The 22580-nt window shown below is 54.4% G+C and overlaps 1 protein-coding gene and 1 pseudogene across 1 annotated transcript in view; one reads left to right on the top strand and one right to left on the bottom strand.

Annotated features, from left to right (window-relative positions):
- Positions 1 to 15578, bottom strand: part of LOC139006534 (DNA dC->dU-editing enzyme APOBEC-3G-like) — a 79785-nt gene extending 64207 nt beyond the window's left edge. Inside the window, exons 1-3 of the mRNA XM_070408853.1 lie at positions 15511 to 15578; positions 14611 to 14752; positions 12533 to 12827 (exon numbers count right to left, since the gene is read on the bottom strand). Of these exons, the coding sequence (XP_070264954.1) occupies positions 12533 to 12827; positions 14611 to 14752; positions 15511 to 15539 (466 nt within the window). The 5' untranslated portion in view covers positions 15540 to 15578. The remainder of the gene's footprint in view (positions 1 to 12532; positions 12828 to 14610; positions 14753 to 15510) is intronic.
- LOC139005780 (large ribosomal subunit protein eL29-like) lies at positions 3982 to 10082 on the top strand (annotated as a pseudogene).
- Positions 15579 to 22580: the final 7002 nt, after the last annotated feature.

The following is a 22580-nucleotide window of genomic DNA, read 5'->3' as shown; positions in this document are numbered from 1 at the left end:
GCCAGGGTCAGACTCAGTGGGGTTGGCCCCGCCCTCCCTGAGCTGGGCATTTGAGGACCCCTGCTCTATACAAACACTCACTCTAGAATGCAAGGACAGTTTGAATTTGCCAGTACCACTGGGAGAAGTGTGTACATGACCTTCAATTTAAACCTGAAACAAGCCCTGGCCAGTTTGGCTCAGTGGCTAGAGCGTCAGCCTGCAGACTATAAGGTCCCAGGTTCGATTCCAGTCAAGGGCATGTACCTTGGTTGCGGGCACATCCCCAGTGGGAGGTGTGTAGGAGGCAGCTGATCGATGTTTCTCTCTCATTGATGTTTCTAACTCTCTACCCGTCTCCCTTCCTCTCTGTAAAAAATCAATGAAATACATATATTTTTAAAAAACAACCTGAAACAAGGGTTCGATGAGGGCCCCCAAACACGTGCAGATCTGGGGAGGTTGGCGGATGGTGGGGGACAGTTGTCCTCGTGGGTTCTGCATTGCCCGGGTTCTGTCCTGCATGGGTTGCCACACCTGCTGGTCTCGCCTTCGCAGAAGCTCCTGGGCCTGCAGTACTTCCGGCCACTGCCACACGGGAGTGTGTTCTCCTTGGAATTCTGTACCCGGGTGTCAGGGCAGCCCTTGGGTGCGCTCACCTTTCGGAATGTCACCTGGAGATGACCTGAAAGGACGCCAAATGGACTCAATGGTTCACAAAACACACAGAGAGAATATGCTGATTTCAGATCTTACGACCAAAAAAACAGGTACCCTCAATATTTATGAGGACACTGTCGCCTCTGAGAACATTCTCTTGGCCCTTAATTCCTGCTCACTGATCACTTCTATTAAAACTACAACGTACATTAGCAACGTCTAAAATAGTCTAATTTTGCCATTAAAATGACACATTCAGTGACTTTCTGATAATGTGGGAGATGAGAGGGGGCTGGGAATGAAGCCGCCCTCAAGTCATTGAAGAAACTCAGAAGGGAGACTCCTGACAGGAGCCACACGATTCCACACCGTCCGGAGCAGCCCGCTCCCAGAGAGCGAAAACCTTTTTCCAAATCTCTGAGTCTCTCTGGCTCTGGACACAAGTGCTGGTCATTGGGTTTCAGCATTTAACACACATGTTAACGCATTGTGTCCGTCATCAGTGGAAACAGGCCTGTCTCCTGCTTGGTGATCCCCACGCCCACCTGCACCGCATTCCGGCCCCATCGCCTGCGGTTCCTCTCGCCGCCGCCTTCACTTATTTTATAGCCTCATGCGCTTGTTTTATCTGGTGACAGGGCAAAGGCGGTGACACAGGGATACCCGGCTGGGGTGGCTCAGTGGTTTAGCATCGACCTATAAACCAGGAGGTCACGGTTCGATTCCTGGTCAGGTCACATGTCCGGACTGCGGGCTCGACCCCCTTTGTTCGGCGTGCAAGAGGCATCGGATCTGTAATTCTCTCTTTCATTGATGTTTCTATCTCTCTCTCCCTCTCCCTTCCTCTCTGAAATCAATGAAAATATAAACATATTTTAATTAACACAGGGGAGCCGTGGTGCACGCCCCATAGTGGACACGGAGCTGGGCAGGCTGCCCGCACACTGGCGCAGCCACACCTGTGCCAGCCGGCCCGTCAGAGCCCCGCTTGCTGTGGGAAGGATGCCGGGAGCTGCCGAGCACCACGCCCCACGGTGTGAATTAGTATCTGCCCGCGTGGCCTGCCCCCTGGGGTTGGGGGACAGCAGTTACAGGAGGGCCAGGCCCTTCTCTCACACAATCACAGCGATGGGTGCTGTGCAGGGAGTGGGGAAATGGTCGCACAGGTGAGCTTGGGTACAGGGTGTGTGGATGCTCTTTATATGCACCTTTCTGTGTGTGTGCTCCAAAGGAAACAAAACCTTTAAACAAATAAAAATAACATGAAAAGTCACCATCTCCAGGAGGTTAGATGGATCCTTTGCTGCCTCAACTTCCCTTTGCTTTGCAAATTGCTTACAATGAGTGGGTGTTGGTTTGATGATCACAGACATTTTTAAGGGGGAAAAGGCCTCTTGAAGCCATCAGTTCTGCTCAGGGCCTCTGGGGGTGGAACTAGAGGCAAGCACCCCACCCGCTGTGCGTCCCCTCCTCAGTCTACAGCCCCTACGAAGGGTCCACGGCTTCTCTGGGCTGATGCTCACGGTGTCTGTCAGGAGAACTTCTGTGACCCTCAGTGTGATGCAGAGAGAAGTGTGTGCGGTCACAGTGCTCTGGGAGAGACCAGTGTGCATTGCTTGCTCACGTTCACAGAATCTCCCCCAAATCCTTTGCTGGTGACGGTAAGAACCTCCACATATGCCCTGTGCTGCGTTTATGGCACAAGACCTCGTTATCAAAACAGTGGAACCAAGTTTCCTGAAGTGTAACAGCCCTCCTGTCTTTCTTTCCTCTTTTCTTTAAATATATTTGTATTGATTTCGGAGAAGAAGGGAGAGGGAGAGAGATAGAAACATCCACGATGAGAGAAAATCGTTGATCTGCTGCCTCCTGCATGGCTGCCTCCTGCAGGCCCCACACTGGGGACCAAGCCAGCAACCCGGGCTTGTGCCCTTGACAGGAATCGATCTCGGGACCCTTCAGTCCACAGGCCCACGTTCTATGCGCGGAGCCAAACCAGCCAGGGGGATGGTCAGCCGCCCTCATTTCTAACAACAATCGTATTTTTAAAGGTCTTGGTTCTGCTCAGCTTCGCGCAGGCGGCTCCTGATTTTCCCTGGACGCCAGGCTCCAGGTAAACCCGCCCTCGGGGCACAGCCAGGCTTTTGCTGGGCTCCATCCTCCCTCCAGCCTCACAGCACAGCCCAATGCGGTGGCACCTCCTTCTCCCGCTGCTGTTCCGGCCGCCACCCGAGGGGGGCGGTGGCGAGTCGGGGCGCGAGCGAGGGGCAGAGAGCGGCCCTGCGGTCCCGGGGTGGGCGTCCGCTCTCTCAGCAGATGTGGTCCCCGCATCCGTCCCGCCCGCAGCTCTCCTCCCCTGCAGACCCCCTTCCGCTCGCGGCACCTCCACTGCCTCCTGCACAGAGCGAGGCTCTTCCATGACGATGCGGACACTCAGCGGCCTGCACAGCAGCGCCGCCCTCGGAGATGCTGAATATTACACAGATCCTCACTTTCATCACCAGGGGAGACTGTAGGCCCAACAGTAGCTTCCCTGGGTGTTTTGTTTCTTTAATACTTTGGGGATTATTTTTGTTGAAAATCCGAACCAACACAGGGTTTGCTGAGAATATGCCCCATTTTTGGTGTGTGATTGGGAATCAAAAAAATGAAAGAATGCCGACTCGGTAATGAGAGCTTGAAAATAAACGTGTCCTCCAATGTGAAGGAGGCCTTGGGGATGGGACAGGCAGGCCCGCGGGGTCTGCTGGGTGCTGGTCAGGGGGCTCTCAGGGAGCGAAACTGGCCCTGGGGTCCCTGTTCCTCATTCACGTGGGCACCTGCCTGTCCCGGGCAGAACAAACCGTCCCCGAGGTCCCCGTGGCTGCGTCACTGGCACCTGTTTCCTGCCTGTGCTCCTGTCCGCGGTGGGCCAGGGAGGCGGTCTGACCGGGGCCCCCACTGGACCACCGCCAGCGGCTTGGCAGGGGCCGGGGCGGCTCTTAAAGCTCTGCCTGAAGGCTGTGTCACTTTTGCTCACATTCCATTGGCCAAAGCTAATGGCAACGGTGCTGGAAAGTGGGCTCCACCATGGCCCCAAGGAAGGAGAACCCCATGTTCCCCAGCAGCCCCCCCGCCCTCCATCCCCATCACATCCTGCTGGGGTACCGGTCAGAGCCAGTACTGAGCCCGGGGAAGGCAAGAGGTGTGACCGCGGGGAGGAGGCCACGTCCGTCGATGTTCCTGGGTCTTTTCTGTCCTCCTCCCCGTGAGAAGGTAGAGGTCACCCTGGAGGAAGCTGGCCTCAGTGTCCCAGCCCAGCACAGCTGTGCGCCTGTGCTCCCTACAGCCTCCTGCAGGCCGATGGCAAAGCAAAAGGCTCCTGTGCAAAGGCGAGACCTGAAGGAAAAAGATTGAGGACAAAGTGTTCATGGCCTCCCAATCCTGCTATGTTTTTTTCAAGGACTTGCCTGCTCTTACCCATCTGCCTCTTACCTCTCCCCCTGTGTCTGTCTCTCTCACCAAAAGCTGCCTTTGTAAGGCTTCAGCATCAAGAGTAAAAATAAAACCTTAAAAGCTACCAGTTAGAGGAGATATATTGCCTAGAAAGGAACAAGAATCACACGGACAGAGCTTACAAGTTGGTTTTTTTTTTTGTTATGTTTAAAGTTTTGTGGTTCCTATTATGTTGCATTCTATCTCCAGTTCACAAAAATGGATCAATAGTGGCAAATAGATGTAGTGATGAAAATAGCAGCATAACTCCTCAGAGGAGCACCATAAACAAAATGAATAAACAGTTCTCCAGTGTAACTATGAAATAAGAAACTGCACATTCTAGGAAATACGAATTCTTGGGAGCTGGGGTCCAATCCCAGCAGGTCCAGGGGTCCCTAAAGGTGTGGACGGAGTCGGCGAAGAAGGAATGACACGAAGACAGCCTTCAGTCGATCAGCAGCCTAGTCAGGACCTATAGCCAGGATCTCCAGCCAAAGTTCTGGTCGGAGTTCTGGTTAGGAACTGATCAGGATCTGACGTTTATTGTCTTGTTACATCCATATTTATACCAGCCGATTTCAATCCTGTCAATTTCTATTACAAGGGTTAAGGTGTTTCTTATCTCCATTCCAGGGAGTAAAGACCATGTAGCTTAACTACCCGCCGGGCACTTAATTAAGGGGTTGTATCCCCTCCCTAACCTCAGGGAAAGATCTCCACCTGGGGAAACAACCTTTCTCGGAGAGGTGACCTTGGTTAAAACACATGGCGCTAAAGGGAGCAAACATATTAAGAACAATATGCTTTATATGCCAGGTCCATTGAAACATATGCTGTGTAGATGTTTCTTTTCCTGCAGCGACTGTGTCAAGCAGCAAGGATGGACCGACTTCCGGCACTTAGGTAATGGTTTTATGCATGTAGCCATAAATGCACATTGTGTTCAATGAGAGCACGGCCGATGTGGCTCAGTGGTTGAGTATTGACTTATGAACCAAGAGGTCATGGTTTGATTCCTGGTCAGGCTACATGCCCCAATAGGGGGTATGCAGTAGGCAGCTAATAGATGATTCTCTCTGATCACTGATGTATCTCTCTCTCTCGCTCGCTCTCTTTCTCTCTCTGTCTCTCTTATCTCCTTTTATCTCTGAAATCAATTTAAAAAAATTTTTTAACTTCAATGAGAAATATTTGAAGTTTTCACTTATCGCACTAGCAGCCCATTTGCCCCTAGTCCTCAATATGTTACCATTAAAACTAAAGCTTTGATAAATAGTAGTCCGAAGCCATGAAAAAGGTCTTCCATGACCTTCCAAAAAAGCAATCACTCCAGTTTTTTTCAGAGGAAGCACAGAATTTAAGCTTTCTAATGAGAAATTAATAATTCTTGTTACTAAAGGTGCAGGGGAGACCAAAGCTACAGAAGCATCATTCTAAGTTGCTCCCTCTTAAATGCACATAAAAGCCAGTCATACAATTACCAAGAAGACTGTAAACCTGCTGGGAAGATCATGATAAAGACTTTGCTCGGAGAGAAAGCCAAAGGACTATTGACAAAACCCCTCTATCGGATGACACTGTTGTACGTTGCAGGCATCACGACTATACGCAGTAGAAACGCAATGACGGCATCCACAGGCCAGGGGCTCCTGTGCCTATGAGCAGCCAACCCTGCACATGGTGAGGCACACGGCGAGCCCTCGGCACAGTGGGTGCAAACGCAAAGGGAAAATGCTGCCCGGCTTGCCATTTGGCTGGTCATACCAAAGGCTGGTACGAGGCTTATACTTCTAGATCATGGTCCCTGTGAGTCCTGGGCTAGGAATGGGCCTGTGGATCGGTGCCAGAGTTGATGTGGCCGTGACTGCCAGGAGGAAGGGCTCTGTGAACCAAAGGTGGCTCCACACGCTGCTTTATTTACAGAAAGGAGTTAATGGTCAACAAAATGCATGTAGGCCTTGGTGGGGGTAAAGGAAGCCATAAAAAAGACACAAATAGCATCTCACCCTGCCAGTCAGATGCACACCTTCTCAGCTTGCTGTGAGAAAAACCAGATAGGATACGGCTCAGGATGCGTTCAGTCGGGATAGACACCCATTCCAGGTGGATTTACCAACGACTGGGACTAATGAGGTCATCCTTACGTCAGGGCTCGGGCTCCTCCCGCTGCAGGTGCCCTTGTGTTGGCTTCTTTTCAGACCAGCTCCCTGAGGTAGAAAAATGCCCTGGTTGAGGGGCTCAGCGGGTTGGAGCGTCCTCCCCTACCCCAAAAGGCTGTGGGTCCAACTCCCATTGGGGCACATACTTACGTTGTGGGTTCCATCCCTGGTTGGGGCCCCTATGAGAGGCAACCCATCCATGTTTCTCTCTCTGAAATCAAGTTTTAGAAACCACTTTTTAAAAAAACGGTTACAGCCGAGACCGGTTTGGCTCAGTGGATAGAGCCTCCGCCTTCGGACTGAAAGGTCCCAGGTTCGTTTCTGGTCAAGGGCATGTACCTGGTTGCGGGCACATCCCCAGTGGAAGATGTGCAGGAGGCAGCTGATCGGTGTTTCTCTCCCATCGATGTTTCTAACTCTCTATCTCTCTCCATTCCTCTCTGTAAAAAAATCAATAAAATATATTTTAAAAAATGGTTACAGAAAAAAAAAACCCAAGATGGCGGGATAGGTAAACACCAGAGATTGCTGCCTCGCACAACCACTTCAAGAATACAACAAAAAGACCGAACGGACATCATCCAGAACCACAGGAAGGCTAGCTGAGTGGAAATTCTACAACTGGAAGGAAAGAGAAAAGTATACCGAGACTCAGAGGAGCTGCAGTGCGGAAGTAAAGTACAGAGGTACGGAGGCGCACATGGAGAGGGCTTGTGGCTGAGGACACGGTTGTCTTTTTCAACCAGTAGGAAGTCTCACGCTCTGAGCTCCAGTTCTGGAGGAGTCTCTGGGGACCCAGACTCATACGGGAGAAAATGGACTGTCTGGCATCGATCAGAACTCAAGGGCAGCTTTCTCTCCGAGGTAGTTGCAGCAATTGCTGGGACACTGAGAAGCGGGGCCTCTGAGGGCATCATACCTGCTTGCTCTGCCCTGTTCATCCCCTGGCACCTCTGCCCCACCCAAGCTGTGTGATGGCTTTTGCATATGAAAGTCCTGGCCCTTTGCAATCTGAAAATTACCTAAGAAACTTGCAGCTGGCCCAAGGCCCTGCGGCAACTTGCATTGCTTCACAGCTGAGCTCCTGCTGGGTAGCCTCAGAAAGAGGCTAGATTAGCACCTCTTTAGAGATCCAGGAGCCAGTGTGCCCGGTGGTCAGAGTGGGACCATCCAGATTGCAGCTCCTCGGATCCATAAAGGACACACTCAGGGGGCAGACTCAGTGAGAACCAAAGACCCACTGAAGCAAGTCTTGCCCCAGAGGGGTGTTCCCAACACAGAAGTTCTCTCACTGCAGACACAGCTGATTCTCACAGCCAATTGGCCTGGAGGTCAATTCCTCCCAGTGTTACCTACAACAATCAAGGCTTAACTACAACAAGACTGTGCACAAAGCCCACAAAGGGGTGCACCAAGAGTGTCCACCTCAGGTCATTGGGGAGGCTGAGCCACTGGGCCCCAGAGGACACCTAGCACAGAAAGTCACTCTATCAACACAGGGAAGCATAAAAAATGCAGAGACAAAGAAACAGGACACAAATAACAGAAATGGAGGAAAGCAAACTGCTGGATATAGAGTTCAAAACCACACTTTTAAAGTTTTTCAAGAACTTTCTAGAAACTGCCGATAACTTTAGTAAGACCCTCAAAAAGTCTGGTAATACTGCCGATAAATATAGTGAGACCCTCAGAAATCTAGTGAGACCCTCGAGGATATGAAAAAGGACCAACTAGAAATTAAGCATACACTGACTGAAATAAAGAATAATATACAGAGATCCAACAGCAGACCAGAGGATCGTAAGAATCAAGTCAGAGACTTGAAATACGAACAAGCAAAAAACACCGAACCGGAAAAGCAAAATGAAAAAAGAAAAAAAAAATACAAAGATAGTGAAGGATCCTGTGGGGCAGCTTCAAGCGTACCAACATCAGAAATATAGGGGTGCCAGAAGAAGAGAGAGAGCAAGATATTGAAAACCTATTTGAAGAAATAATGACAGAAAACTTCCCCTACCTGGTGAAAGAAATAGACTTACAAGTCCAGGAAGCGCAGAGAACCCCAAACAAAAGGAATCCAAAGAGGACCACACCAAGACACATCATCATTAAAATGCCAAGAGCAAAAGACAAAGAGAAAATCCTAAAAGCAGCAAGAGAAAGACACTCAGTTACCTACAAGGGAGTACCCATAAGACTGTCAGCTGATTTCTCAACAGAAACCATGCAAGCCAGAAGAGAGTGGCAAGAAATATTCAAAGTGATGAATAGCAAGAACCTACAACCAAGGTTACTTTATCCAGAAAACTATCATTCAGAATTGAAGGTCAAATAAAGAGCTTCACAGATAAGAAAAAGCTAAAGGAGTTCATCACCACCAAACCAGGATTATAGGAAATGCTGAAAGGTATCCTTTAAGAAGACAAAGAAGAAGAAAAAGGTAAAGATAAAAATTATGAACAACAAATACATATCTATCAACAAGTAAATCTAAAAATCGAGTGAATAAAAAATCTGATGAACAGAATAAACTGGTGATTATAATAGAATCAGGGGCATAGAAAGGGAGTGGACTGATTGTTCTCGGTGGGGTTGGAAGGGGTGTGTGGGGGGGGGGGAAGATTGGACAAAAATCGTGCACCTATGGAGGAGGACAGTGCGGGGGGGGGGGGGGTTTGAGGGTGGAGGGGGGGGGAACAGGGTGGAGGGGAACTATGGGGGGAAAAAAGAGGAACAACTGTAATAATTTGAACAATAAAGATTTAATTTAAAAAATATGGTTACAGCAGCACCAAGCCCCACATGTTCAGCACACACCATGCAAACCAATGGTGTGTCCCAGAATTCCCAGAAAAAAATCCTGAGGTTCACACTGATTGAACAGATTTACGTCACATGTGCACTTCCCACCCAATCATTCTGTGGCTGGGGGTGGACCCCACTGATTGCCCCGCCCCTACCATAATGGCCAAAACCTGCAAAACAGACAAGGAAGCAGGTGGCAGGGACATCTCACTGATATGAAACTATTCTTAGCATTTAAACATGGAAAATACTATCTAGCAATTTAACATCATTGCAGAAACTCTGCCTTTTCTTTTTTCTTTTTTCTTTTTGTTACAAACTGGTGATCTGTGATGTGAAAACTTGAGGAATTGTGTCTTAAGAAGATGCTTCAAGGATCTAATACCTAAAGCACATCCCTTGCAAATCCACGTTCTTCTAAGTCGCAAATGCTTCAAACAGTTACACACGCCTCCTAATGACACTCTCCTTCAGCTTCCGGTCCCTGGCACTTCGGGAGCCCTGGGCTTCTGTGCAGAGATGGCCAAGTCCAGAACCACACCACGCACCACCAGGCCCGAAAATGGCACAGAAGCGGCATCAAGAAACGCCGGTCACAAAGATACGACTCTCTTAAGGTGTAGACCCCAAGCTCCTCAGGGGCATGCACTTTGCCAAGAAGCTCAACAAGAAGAGCCTGACAAGCTGCAGGCCAACAACGCCAAGGCCGTGAGCGCACGCGCAGAGGCCTTCAAGGCCCTGATCAAGCTCAAGGAGCCCAGGCCCAATATCCCAAAGGGCTGCAGCCGCAAACTCAGTGGACCTGCCTACATGGCTCACCCCAAGCTTGGGAAACTTGCTCGTGCCCACATTGCCAAGGGGCTCAGGCTCTGCTGACCAAAGGCCAAGGCCAAGGCGGAAACCAACACCCAGGCTGTGGGTGTGGCTAAAGGTCAGGTTCACAAAGGGGCTCAGGCTCCCACTCCCAAAGGTGCCCAGGCCCCCACGAAGGCTCCACAGTAGAGGCCTCTGTCTGCGGACGTGAGGACGGAAGGACTGGGGGGCCCCTGGGCTGCTGTCTGCGTGGCCCTGGTGCCCTCCTCTGCTGTTTGTGCAAATAATCCTGTGGCAGGATCTGTCTGTCAACAAACAAACAAACACACAAAAAACTCTTCTTCATCCTCTCCCTTCTGAGGGAATGGGGTCAGGAAACGGCAGGGAGGGAGCTGGCAGCATCAGGCCCGACTTTCAGATGTGGAGGTGGCCGCCATCTGAGGCTTGGAGGAGACCAGCTGAGAAGACAACCCCCCTGAGCTGAGTTGGGGGTGGGGATGGTGTGTGGGCCCGGTTTTAACAGCATCAACTGAGCGGCTGAGCCAGGCCCACACTGTCCTCCTCCTCCCACAGGTCTTGTCCTGGGAAACAAGCTGATTTCAGCCCCTCCATGGCGGCCACAGTCCCCTGACAACCCAGCCTTCTGTCCTGGATCTCATTCCTGCCCCTTGTCTCCCACCATTGGCCCCCAGCCCTGCTTTACCCCACCCCACCACACCCCACCCCACCCCACCCCACCACCCCTCTCCTGTCCTCTTCTTCCATCTCCTCAGGTCACTTTGTCTAACAAGCCTTTCCTCTGGCTCTGTGTCCTTCTGACTCAGCCCCTTCCTACTGCTTTGGCCACAAGCCTATGACTGTCCTTATTCTCTATCCCTCCAATGTTTGTAAACTAAAGGACTCAGTCGAGTCCCTCACAGTCCCGTGTGAGGTTGTGACAGGGGGGGTCTGGACATGTGAGCAGAAGCCTGTGGTGAGAGACCTGGGAGCCTTCGTTGCCTGTAAGGCCGTGTGCAGGATGCCAGCTGCCAGGGACTCGCTCAGCATGATTCAGGCTCCACAGAGACACGGCAGGACAGACAGCCGCTGCCTGTACTGCATCCTGCGTGGCCAGGTCCTGGGAAGGGCAGAGGGATCCTCTCTGCAGGGAAGCCCCTCCTTCCAGCGTCCTCTCCAGGGAGTGGAATTGGAAAGGCCTGAGGACTCAGTAATCCCCGGCCCTCCCCTCAGCCAATGTCAACTTCAATTGCTCTTCCCAATAGTGACCCTGAGCCTTTCTCTTCTCCTATTGCATGGGCTGTCGTTTCAACACAGCACTACTCTCAGCACATCCTTGGTCGATGCGTTTAGGCTGTTTGGTTTGAGCTTCCGCTCCTATAAATATTGCTGACTTTACGTGACCAGTGGCAATTCGTGTGACCACTGCCCTCCCCCGAGGTTCCTACAAAAGAGAAAGGCATTCTCACTTCTGCAGGTGTTTATTGAACTATTTGGACTACATGAAACACTTACAGAGGAAAACACATTTTGTGGAAGATTCTTACTCTTTCATGTTATTGCTTTGAACTTAAAATCAATGTAAATAATTAATTTTCTAAATATAAAAATGATACTGATAGTAATGAATACAATATTACTGGTGTGTATTTAGAACATATTATAGATTTTAAATGAAAAGTTAATCAGTCAGATTTTTAAAAAAAATTCCTTATGAGCCCATTCATAGCCTTTTGCTGGTTTCTGTGGATCAGGTTGGAGATGCGGCACGTGATGCGTTTTCATTTCTTGAAGAAAGTGTTTTATGCGTCGTTCACCAGAAGACCCCGACTGTTTAGAGAGATTGAGTCCGTCCTTCAGTTTCCCTGATTCTGGATCAAGAAGGAGGAGGTGGAGGAAACAGGGAGTGAGGCAGGTGGGAAAGTGAACAGAGCAGAGTCTGGGGCAGTCACAGGAGGGGAAGGAAAAGGGGCGCAGGAGGGGAGAAAGCAGAGGGACTGTGAGACCTGAGGGGAGGGATGGAGCTGGGGCCCTGGGGGAAGCAAGTGGCCCAGAGGCGGAGACAGGCCCAGGGAGAGAAGGGGAGGGGGGAGCAGGAGGGAGGAACCTCACCCTGAGAATGTTCTCCAGCTCCTGAGATGCAGTTCCTATGTGTTCTACCAGGTTAGGACAGGGCTCAAATGGCTGGCCCTTGTTGCCCACGAAGGTGTCCCAGCAGTACTGGTGCTCTATGGGAACAGGGAGGGAAAGGTGAGCTCCTTCTAGAGCGGGGAGGGCCCAGGTCTCTGACTCTAGGGACACACCCTCCCCATCAGGATCTCCCTGCCCCCTTTCTCTCTCCTCCCAAGGCACTGAGCTCATCCCTCAAATTCTTCCTTCCACTGGAATCTGAGGCAGCCCCTCCCCTTCTACCAGGAAGGACCTGGGTCCTGATGGCACAGGGACCCACCTCCCCCCTCCCCAGGACCCCCTCTCTCCCCTGAACTCTCTCCTCCAGGGGACTCCATCCTCTCCAGACACAGCAGCACCCCTGCAGGCAGCTGACAGGCGTCCCCACCTGGATTCTCCTCCTGCCCCCTCTGTGTAGCCATTTCCCAGCCTCTCTGCCCGCCCACCTCCCACCCTCAGGAGTCCCTGCTGACCATCGCGGGTCATGATGGCGAGTTGGGCCCCAGCGTCCCGCAGCTTGCGCAGCCCATCCTCATATGTATAAGGTTTGGTATAGATGTTCTTATATCCATCGGATTTTTTATAGATGCGAGCAGCGAAGATGCGCAGGCTCACGTGTCTGTTCTCGCCCAGGAATTCCACCAGTCTCTGGGCACACTTATGACAGGGGCTCCAGGAGATGTAGCAGGTGAGTCTGTACTGCTTCCCCTCATCCAGTCGCCAAGAACGGACCCGATCCAGGAAGCACAACTCTGCATGACAGAGTACCTGAGCACATGGGGGGAGAAGAAGGACCTGTCACTTGCTGTGAACAGGGGAGGGTGGCACCAGCCAGAGGCAGGTGAGGCTCTGGCCTCCAGCACAGGACTGAAGGGGCACAGCTCAGTGTCAGGATGAACGCTATTTCAATGCAGGATCTACATGGTCAAAGGGAAGGCAACTCATGAACCACATGATAGCAGCATCTACAAAGGGCACATCAGCAGTGAGGACTTTCCTACATCAGCAAACCATGGCTCCCATGGCTCTGTAGCTGATCAGTCTTCACTTAGCCTGTTGATATTCCATTCACCATGGAATTTCATTAGTTTTGATTTTTTAAAGTTTTACATTAAATATGGTTCTTTTTTCAAATCCTCACCTGAGGAGATTTTTTCCATTGATCTTTAGAGAAAGGGTGGAGGGATGGAGGAGGGGGCAGAGAGAGAGAAACATCAACATCCGCTGGTTGCCAACCCCACACTCCATGACCCGGGGCCAGGGATCAAAGCTGCAACTGAGATAAGTGCCCTTGACCTGGAACCTGATCCCTGGCCCCTGGCTGTGCAGGCTGACACTCTAACCACTGAGAACACAGATCTGGGCTCCATGTGATTCACCTTGGTACAGAGTTCCCAGAGAGCCTCTATTTTGTGCCCAAAGCCTATGCCTTCAGGAGCTGCACCTACTCAGACCCTGCCGGGAGACAAAGAGCTGAGGACAGCCAGCCAGTGTGGCTCAGTGGGTTGAGCAGGGACCCATCCACAAACAGGTCACCGATTCCATTCCTGGTCAGGGCCCAGGCCCAGGTTGCAGGCTTGATTCTCAGGAGGAGGCATGCAGGAGGCAGCAGCCAACCAATGATTCTCTCTCATCACTGATGTTTCTCTCTCTCTCTCCCTTTCTCTCTGGAATCAATAAAATTCTTATAAATAAATAAATATAAATAAATAAATATCTGAGGACAGAGGGAGGAGGCAGCTGAGCCCCAAGGTCCTGGGCCCGATGCCACAGGGCTGGGTGCTTCCTCCAGGCAGGGGAGCTCTCCCTCTGCTCCCCTACCTCCAGCTCCAGCTTGTGCATCAGCACCTCCACACGCTTCTACTCTGGGCTTCCCCCTGTGCTGCACCCAAGGGTGACACAACTCTGCGGGAAGAAGGGGTGAGGGCACCGAGGCAGAGGTGCGGGAGACACGGGATGAGCGTCGCTGCTGGGCTCACAGATTATGGAGATTAGTCCACCTGCCCAGGGAAGGATTTTCAACCCGGAGCTCAGGGAGGAGGAAGAAGTCAGGGCCACGGAGCTAGCCCAGAGCCCTGGTGGCAGTGGATGGTACCTGGAACCCAGGAGGCGTCCTGAGCTACGTGCAGCTGGCAATGCACTTGTGGGGACAGCACCCTGCCAGGCTATCCCAGGAGTGACTGGAGGGAGCACCAAGGAGGAGCTCTGGCTCTCTGGCCAGAGGCAGCCCGGGCTGGGGCCAGGGGAGAACGGCCCCTTTGTCCAGGTGCCTTTCCCTCTGGCCTGACCCCTCCTCAGAGGCACAGCAGGAGGGACAGGCTGACCCTGGAGGCTGGGCTGACCCTGGGCTGGTGGGCCCAGGCCCTGGGACACTGTGACTGCTTTCTCATGTGGGGCTCCAAGCTGCCAATCACAGCAGAGTCCGTCCTCCCTGCCTCTGGGCAACGCCACAGCAGCTGGGGGCCCAGGGACATTGCTCAGAGGACACCCTGCGGGCATGGGAACCTTCTCCCCGAGTGTCCCGGGCACCCTGCCTACTGTGCTCGCTCACCTCGTTGCGCAGGAAGCCCTGGAGCTCCTCCACTGGGGCCCAGGCGTCGCCCTCCCGGACCTCCACCTCGTAGCACAGGTATGTTTCGCTCGGCCATGTGATACCAAAGTTGTCCTTGAAGGTTTTGACATTTATCAGCGTTCTGTGGGCACAGGCAGGAGGAACTCAAGGAATGGGGGTCCTCTGGGGATCACCTCGTTCTCCTCTCCTCTGCACCCACATCCCTGTTAGAGCCGCAGATGATGGGCGTCCACTCACTTAGCTGGGGCTACCTAACCTCCCTCTCTGACCCTTTTGGGGCCTCCTGGGGCAGTCAGCCCAGTCCTTTGTTCAGGGTCCCCCCAGGAGCAGTGCAGGGGCTCAGAGCTCTGACGAGGCCTCTCCTGGCATCCCCGTCCTGCCCTCGTCCCGCTGACCCAGCCCTGCCAGGTGCAGCCCAGTGGCGCTGTTTCCTCTGCTCTTCTGGGTTAACCTGAGCCACATGGTGCATCAGGGGAAAGGGTGGCCCCATCGGGGAAAAGAGATGCCAAGCTAGTCTTCTCAAATAACGCGTGACATTTCCCTTCTCATCATGAAAACAAAGTGTCCTTTACAAAAAAAAAAAAAAAAAAATCTGAACATAAACTTCGAGGGGCTCAGTTGAGAGCAGAAAGAATAGATTTCATGGGAGAAGGAGGGAGAGGAGAAACAGGGAACCTCAAGGGTGACCCCCAGAGTCTAGTCAGGGGCTTAGGGGAGGCGGGTAGGACCAGCCAACTGGCATCAGCTGAGGGTGCTGGACATAGAAGGGCCATCAGGAGGGACAGGAGAAGCAGGGGGTTTTCTGGGGTGAAGGCAAGTCCCTTCAGGGAGCCAGGAGGAGGGGCTCAGAAGCAGGGCTGCTCCAGGGGCGGGTGGTACCTGCCAGTTGGTGCTGGGTTGTCCTCCATGTCTCAGCTCCTTCACCTTCTCTGCTGGTCACAGCCCGTCCTCCTACTGTGATGCTTTGAAGGACGGAGGTGCCTTATATGCCATTGAGGCACCTGGAAACTGCTGAGCTGACACTGCTTCACCCCACCCCTTCCCTAAACTCAGGCCACTCATGCCACCCACATGGCGTCCTAGAAGAGGGAACTTTTTTGCGCAAATGTCTCATCCTGTGCCCTCAGGGGCAAGTTAGGTTTTGATTTCTCTGTTCTGACAAAGGCCCTCCCTGGACTGACCTGGGCCAGTGAGGTCCCAGGAGGTTGGGGTGACCCTGGGCAGCACGGCACAGCCAGGCAGGAGGCGAGAGCACAGGTGAGAGGACAGGTGCTCCCACCTGAGGAGAGTCCGGCCACAGGACACGGAGCCCCCACAGGACAGGCCCCGGGTGCCCATCCCTGACTCTCCCGCAGTAACTGGTGCAGGGCATGGCCGGGCCCAGTGCAGGGCCCTGTGGGGCTGAGCCAGGAGGGAGACTCTGCCCTGACAGGAAGGGCAGGGCAGGACCAACATGAGCTGAGCTCCCCTTAGGAGCCACCCTGAATGGAAGGAACTGGACTCAGAGCTTTTGTCCATCCATCACACAGAGGAGAACAGAGAGGCTCCCAGCAGGGCAGCCAGGATGGCCTGGGAGCAGAGGATGCAGGGTGCGCCCGCCTCAGGAAGGGGCACCTCTCATCCTCTGCACCCCCAGCCTCGAGGAACGGGGGACTTTGTGTTCCAGGCTCAAGTGTGACCTGAACCCCAGCTGGTAGAGTTTGTCCCCGAGGGGATGCCTCTCTGTCCAACTGACAGTCCATCCGGCTCCTCTCAGACCACCCTGTGCCGGCCCCACGCTCCCTCCCAGGGGATGTACCCAGCTCAGGGAGGGCGGGGCCGGCCCCATGGAGTCTGACCCTGGCTGCCCCCACTGAGAACCAGGCTGCTTCCTTTCAGGCCGGCTCCTCACATCCTTCACGTGGCACCTGTAATACAGGGCCCCCCTCTTTCTGGGCTGGGCGCCCCTCCACATGCACAAACAGGTGTCCTCTGCGCAGAGCCCCTCCCACCTGCTCTGTCCTTGGACCTTGGTGGCCCTGGGAGCAGCCATGCTGTCCTGCTGGAGGCTCAGGGCTTTGCAGGCGTGGAACAGGCACATCCGGGTGTGTTGTGGCTTCTGCTAGTGTTGCTACTTCATTGGTCACAATCTCCACCCAAACACACCGTCCACACCCAGGAGTTTCCAGAGACCAGGCCTGGGGTCCCTGAGAATCTCCCCGGTGCTGCCCCAGATCTTGCGTCCCAGGGAGGGAGAGTGGTGTCAGATCCAGGCCAGCTCCCCTCCTGCACCCCAGTGTCTCCTCCTGTCATGCAACCCACAAAGCCCTTCTGAGTCCACACCCCACCCCAGGCGCCAGAGGGCGGTCTCCTGAAACAAACTCTGTGTGAGGGCAGTGAGTGCAAAGTCCTAATGCACAAGGCCCAGTGCCCTGGGGCTCCTGGAAAAGTGTCCCCCAATGTCTACCCCGTCCCTCCCAGGTGCCCCTGCAGCCAGAGGGCAGCACCCTGGGCTCAGCGCTGCATCCCATGCCCGCCTGAGTGCATAAGGCTCTTCTGGAGGGTCTATGGGACCCAGGAGGGGCCATCATCGCAGGGACAGCGCTGTGCTCCCCCGTCTCTGAGGCAGGTCTCACCTCCAGGCTAACTCCTCAGCCAGCAGCTCTGAGGTCTCTTCTGGAATGTTCCCCAGGACCTCCTCCCTCCACACACCCCTCTCCCCCCCGCCAGGCATCCTGAGCTGCTCTCTGCTGATGCCTGGCTGCCCCTCTGTTATGCGGACCAGCCTGGCCCTGCTGGTCTCCACACCCGGGAGTCCGCTCTGCAGTGAGTGGCGAGTACAGAGGCGGCTGGGAGAGCCTTGTGAAGACCAGGGGCCGCCATGTGTAAGAGGTTTGCACCTCCTCCCAGAGGTTTCATGTCTTGTGTTATTTGTCTGAGTCAAGTCTCCAAGGGGCAGGAGGAGAGGATGCCTGGGCGGCCCTCACCTCTGTCTCTGGGTCCCTGCCCTCCCCGGGCCCCCATCCAGGCATCCTCTCCCTGGTTCCCCGGAGCCTGGCCCCCTGTGTGCAGGAGAGGCGGGGCACCTGCTCTTCCTCCCGGTCTCCCTCAGCCAGGCCAGCACCTGGTGTGGTAAAGGCATCGGTAGGGCCTCGTGTTGAACTGGTTTAAAGCGGCCTGGCCCACAGCGACGTGGGGAGCGGGGAGCATGCCTCTCCCTGGGCCCGTGCGGTGAGAAGAAGGAAGGGAAGGAACCCTGTGTTTTCTGGGGAAGGACAGTCCCTCCCCATGTCCATCTCTGGAAGGTTGAGTGAAGAATGTAAAGCAATTCCTACATCCTTCTGGAGTTTTCCACCGAAATGCGCAAACTTCTGAACAGGAGGAAGGTGCACGCTGTGCTGGGATGTGTGCTGCTCCCTTGTCAGGGAAACGGGGGACAGGGCGGGTGCCCCGGGGAAGCCCAGGCTGAGGTCAGAGAGCCAGGAGGGCCCACTCTGCCCCGTCGCTCTGGGCCTGGGATGGATGATCTGGATGTGTCTGGAGTCAGGGCCAGGCTGCTCTGTAGCAGGTGTCAGGTCTGCGGTCCTGAGCCCCAGCCCAGCCCCGGCCTCAGCACTGTTCCCACACTGTCCCGTTCTGTCTCCTGGTCTCGGGCCCCGGGCTTCGGGCAAAGCTCTGAGTTGGGGACCCGGGAGATGGGGGTGGAGCAGCACAGTAGGACCACCTCTCCTCTGCTCGGGGTGCCCCCTCCACCCGGACACGGCACCTTGTGGATGTTTTGGTCCCTTGTTCCCAGAAATGGAGATGGGGCCCTGGCTGGTTTGGCTCAGTGGATAGAGCTTTGGGCCTGGGACTGAAGGGTCATGGGTTCAATTCTGGTCAAGGGCACATGCTCAGGTGGCAGGCTAGGTCCTCATAGCGGTTGTGCAGGAGGCAGCCAATCAATGATTCTCATCATGGATATTTCTAATCTATCCCTCTCTCTTCCTCTCTGAAATCAATATATATATATATATATATATATATATATATATATATATATATATATATTAAAAAAAGAAAAAGAAAAAGAAATGGAAATGGGGCTCCTGTCAGAGCCCAGAAATGGAAAGGGAAGGAGCAGATGGGAGGCTGAGGTTCTTCCGGTAAAACACACTTGGGGAGTGTCGACATCTCCTGTTTCGGTCAGAGAGGAGGGAGGCATCGGTTGTGTCCAGGAAACCTGACGTGGTTCCTTTTTGTTATATGTGAGCAAGTGAGCCTGTGCCCCTTGAGTCTGGGCCGGGGATGAGCTGGTCCGGTTGGCACAGGCACATTTGGGGGTGAGGCCTGCTCTTGACAGATTGTGGCTTTTAATGTCCTGGGGACATTGAAGAGGAGCTGGCTGGTATCACCTCCCCAGGGTCACAGCCTGCAGACGGGGCAAGGTGTGCGGCCTCCCCACATCCCTCAGGAAAGGGCGTGGGCCCCTTCTCCCTGGGAGTCTCGGCCTCAGCCCCTGGCTGCCAGCGGGGCCCAGGCTCCTCCTCTGCTGGGTTTGCATCCTGACTGCCAGGAGCCGGCCAGTGGGGAGGGGACCCTCCGCACAGAATCAACCCTCGACAATTGAGTCTGTTATTGCTACTCTCCACTTACCAGCGTCCACCTGCTCCAGAGCCTCAGGCAGGGAGAGGGGAGCCTGAGATCCATCCACAGAACCCGAGTTTTGCGTGTTGTTTTCCGCTCGCAAGAACCCCTCGACCCGGTCTCCCCTAAGTCCCGTGAGGACAGTGGCTGGAGGCTGGCTCTGTTCCTCAGGCCTGACAAACCGGAGAACTTGGCCTGTCCCCTGTCTACTATCCGTGGTCCTCAGGTCCTAACGACATGTGGAGCTGTGGCTGTCCCCTGTCCCCGGTCCCATTTCCCTGTCCCTGGTCCTCAGGTCTGACAACCTGGAGAGCTGTGGCTGTCCCCTGTCCCCTCTCATTGGCTCTGGCCAGGGAGGGTGTGGCTCTGTTCTCCGAGGGCATCTCCTCCTGGGGGTGAGACAGGCCTGAGGTTGTGAGCCCCCAGATCCTTTTCTGTCCCTCTCAGCTCCCTCTGCCGTGTATACAGCAGGTACTCAGGGTGTGTGCAAACTCAGTGACTTGTGAAGACTTTGGGGAGATGGAAGGGCTTTGGGGAAGTAGGAGCCTGGCTTCCATCTAGCTCTCAGGAGATGATTTCGCTCATCGCAGCAGCCACAGTGACCTGGGCGTTCACCGTGCCCAGTCCGCACAGACGCCCATTTTCCTTTAATCAACAATTTCTTTTTTTTTTTTTTATCCTCACCCGAGGATATTTTTCCATTGATTTTTAGAGAGAGTGGAAGACAGAGGGAAAGACAGAGAGAAACACCGATGTGAGAGAAACATATCGATTGGGCACCTCCTGCATGAGCCCTGACTAGGGCCCTGGCTGGGGAGGATCCTGCAATCAAGGTACATGCCCTTCACCAGAACTGAACCCGGGACCCTTCGGTCTGCAGGCTGACACTCTCTCCACTGGGACAAACCAGCCAGGGCAGCACATTCCATTCTATAAAGTCCGAGATGCTTGGGGACTCAGTGCCTGTTTTCTCCCACTGCTGTCCTCGGACTCCCAGTGGCTGCCCACCTGCAGGCATCGGCCCTCATCCCAGGCAAAGGGAAGCACATAGGACCCACCCCAGGCCTGGGAGCCCGCACGTCCTGTTGGAGACAGGTGTCGCTGTCCACCATGAGGGTGACGGAGGAGAACCCCAGGAGTTCAGTTTCAGCTGGGGCGTGAGACCCCATGGGTCCTCCTTGAGGCCCTCCTGCCCCTCCGTCTGGGCGCCCCCAGCCCTGGCCGCCCCTGTGCCCTCTCCTCTCTGCTCCCCCATGCTGACTCCTCACCTCAGTTTCCTGAGTGAGTCCTCCTACAGCCGCTCCTCCTGTGCTCCCTGCCTCCCAGGGTCTGAGCAGCTGTGTTAGTCTCTCCTGTGACGATTCTCTACCGGGATTCTTTAGGGCCCAAAGGACATGGACTCAACTCTGGACACACCCTCCTCCCTGCTCAGGGACCATGGACCTGACTTCCACTCTGGGCCTTGGGCTCCTCCCTTCAAACACGGGGGTAAGGACAGTGACGGACCATGGGGCTGTGTGACAGGTAGATGACAATGTGAACGGCAAGGGCTTAGGACCGTATCTGAGATAGTTGTCCCTCAATAAACGATGATCTTTCATTTAGAACGAGGGGAACATCCCTTGGTGGTAAGTCCCTCAATCCACAAATAACCCACCGGCGCTCACACACGTGCGGCCAGGCCCAGGGAGGCCCCAGGAGAGCAGGGCAGGGCCGGCTCCTGGTGAGGCACGGAGAAGGGAAGGTGCCCAAGGCAGTGTCCAGACAGAGGGGATGAGCGAGGAGCAGCCACCAGGAAGGCGAGCCGTCTCCGGGGAGGGGCCTACCCTGGAGCAGAGGCTCAGGCAGCAGACAGACCTCAGCACCTGGGCCTGAGAGGTCAGGGCTCTGGCTGCAGCCCCGGTCTGTCCCCAGCGCACTCCACGCGGCATGCTGGCTCCGTGGCTGTGGCTGATTCCCTTGCTTCCAGATGGTGGTTCCACCGCAGGTGCCACAGATACGACAAAGGTCGGGCTTGGCACACAGCTGTGTCTGGGCAACGGGCCCGAAGGCTGCCCTGACTCACCAAACACAGACACACACACACACTCAGAGGACATCACCACTCCCGGGTTGGTTTGCCAGAATCTCATCATCCAATCAGCTCCTCATCATCAAATCAGAGGACACGTTGTTGTATGTTTCTTTTTAATATTTTTTTATTGATTTCAGAGAGGAAGGGAGAGGGAGAGAAACTTAGAAACATCAATGATGAGAGAATCATTGATCGGCTGCCTCCTGCACCCCCCTCATTGGGGATTGAGCCCACAACCCAGGCATGTGCCCTGACGGGGAATTGAACCGCAAACTCCTGCTTCATAGGTCGAGGCTCAACCGCTGAGCCACACTGGCCGGGAGAGGCTGCTCTGCATGAGGCCCAGGTCTGCCTTCCTGCAGGTGGTCTTCCGGCAGGAGGACAGGCTGACATGGGGAGCCCACGGCTCAGCCGTGTCCTCAGCTGTGAGCTACCCTCTCCGAGGTCTCAGGTCCCCGTGTCAGGGGCAAAGCTCTGAGCCCTCAGGTCCGGGCGACGGGGCCCTGGGAGCTGGGGGTCAGGTCTGCCTGGACCTGCATGTGACAGCGCAGAGAGTGGGGACCCCTCTTGTCATGTGAGACCACGTGTCTTCTACCCGCTCGTCCGCTTTCCCAGAGTGACTGCGTCTTGGTCATTTGCTTCCAGGAACAGAAGTGGGGGCTCTTGCCAGAGTCCAGGAATCGAAACCCAAGGAGCTGATTGGATGATGAGGAACTGATTCGATGATGAGGTTCTTGGAAACCAGCCTGGGATTGGGGACGTCCTCTGCCTCCTGCCACTCAGACAGGAGCCTGTGGGTGTGTCTGGAGAACCTAGGAGATTCCCGCTTGTCATCTGCTTGCGTATGTGTGTGTGTCTGTGTGTGTGTGTGTGTGTGTGTGTGGGTGTGGGTGTGGGTGTCTATGTGTGTGTGTGTTTGGTGAGTCAGGGCAGCCTTCGGGCCCATTGCCCAAGCGCAGCTGTGTGCCAAGACCGACCTTTGTCATATAAGTGGCACCTGCGGTGGAACCACCAGCTGGAAGCAAGGGAATTAGCCACAGCCACAGAGCCAGCATGCCACGCGGAGCGCACTGGGGACAGACCCGGGGCTGCGCTGGGCATGTCCCCTGGGAGGGAGCGTGGGGCCGGCACCGGGTGGTCTGAGAGGAGCCGGATGGACAGTCAGTGGGACAGAGGGGCATCCTCTCAGGGGCAAACTCTACCAGCTGGGGCTCAGGACACTTGAGCCTGGAACACAAAGTCCTCCAACTCCTCTTGGCTGGGGGTGGAG

Source organism: Myotis yumanensis, unplaced genomic scaffold (assembly GCF_028538775.1).
Source record: "Myotis yumanensis isolate MYYU_CA2020_CCGP unplaced genomic scaffold, mMyoYum1.0.hap1 SCAF_3, whole genome shotgun sequence".
Classification (NCBI taxonomy): domain Eukaryota; kingdom Metazoa; phylum Chordata; class Mammalia; order Chiroptera; family Vespertilionidae; genus Myotis; species Myotis yumanensis.
Note: the sequence above shows the minus strand (reverse complement) of the source record. Positions and strands in the feature narration are given on the sequence as shown.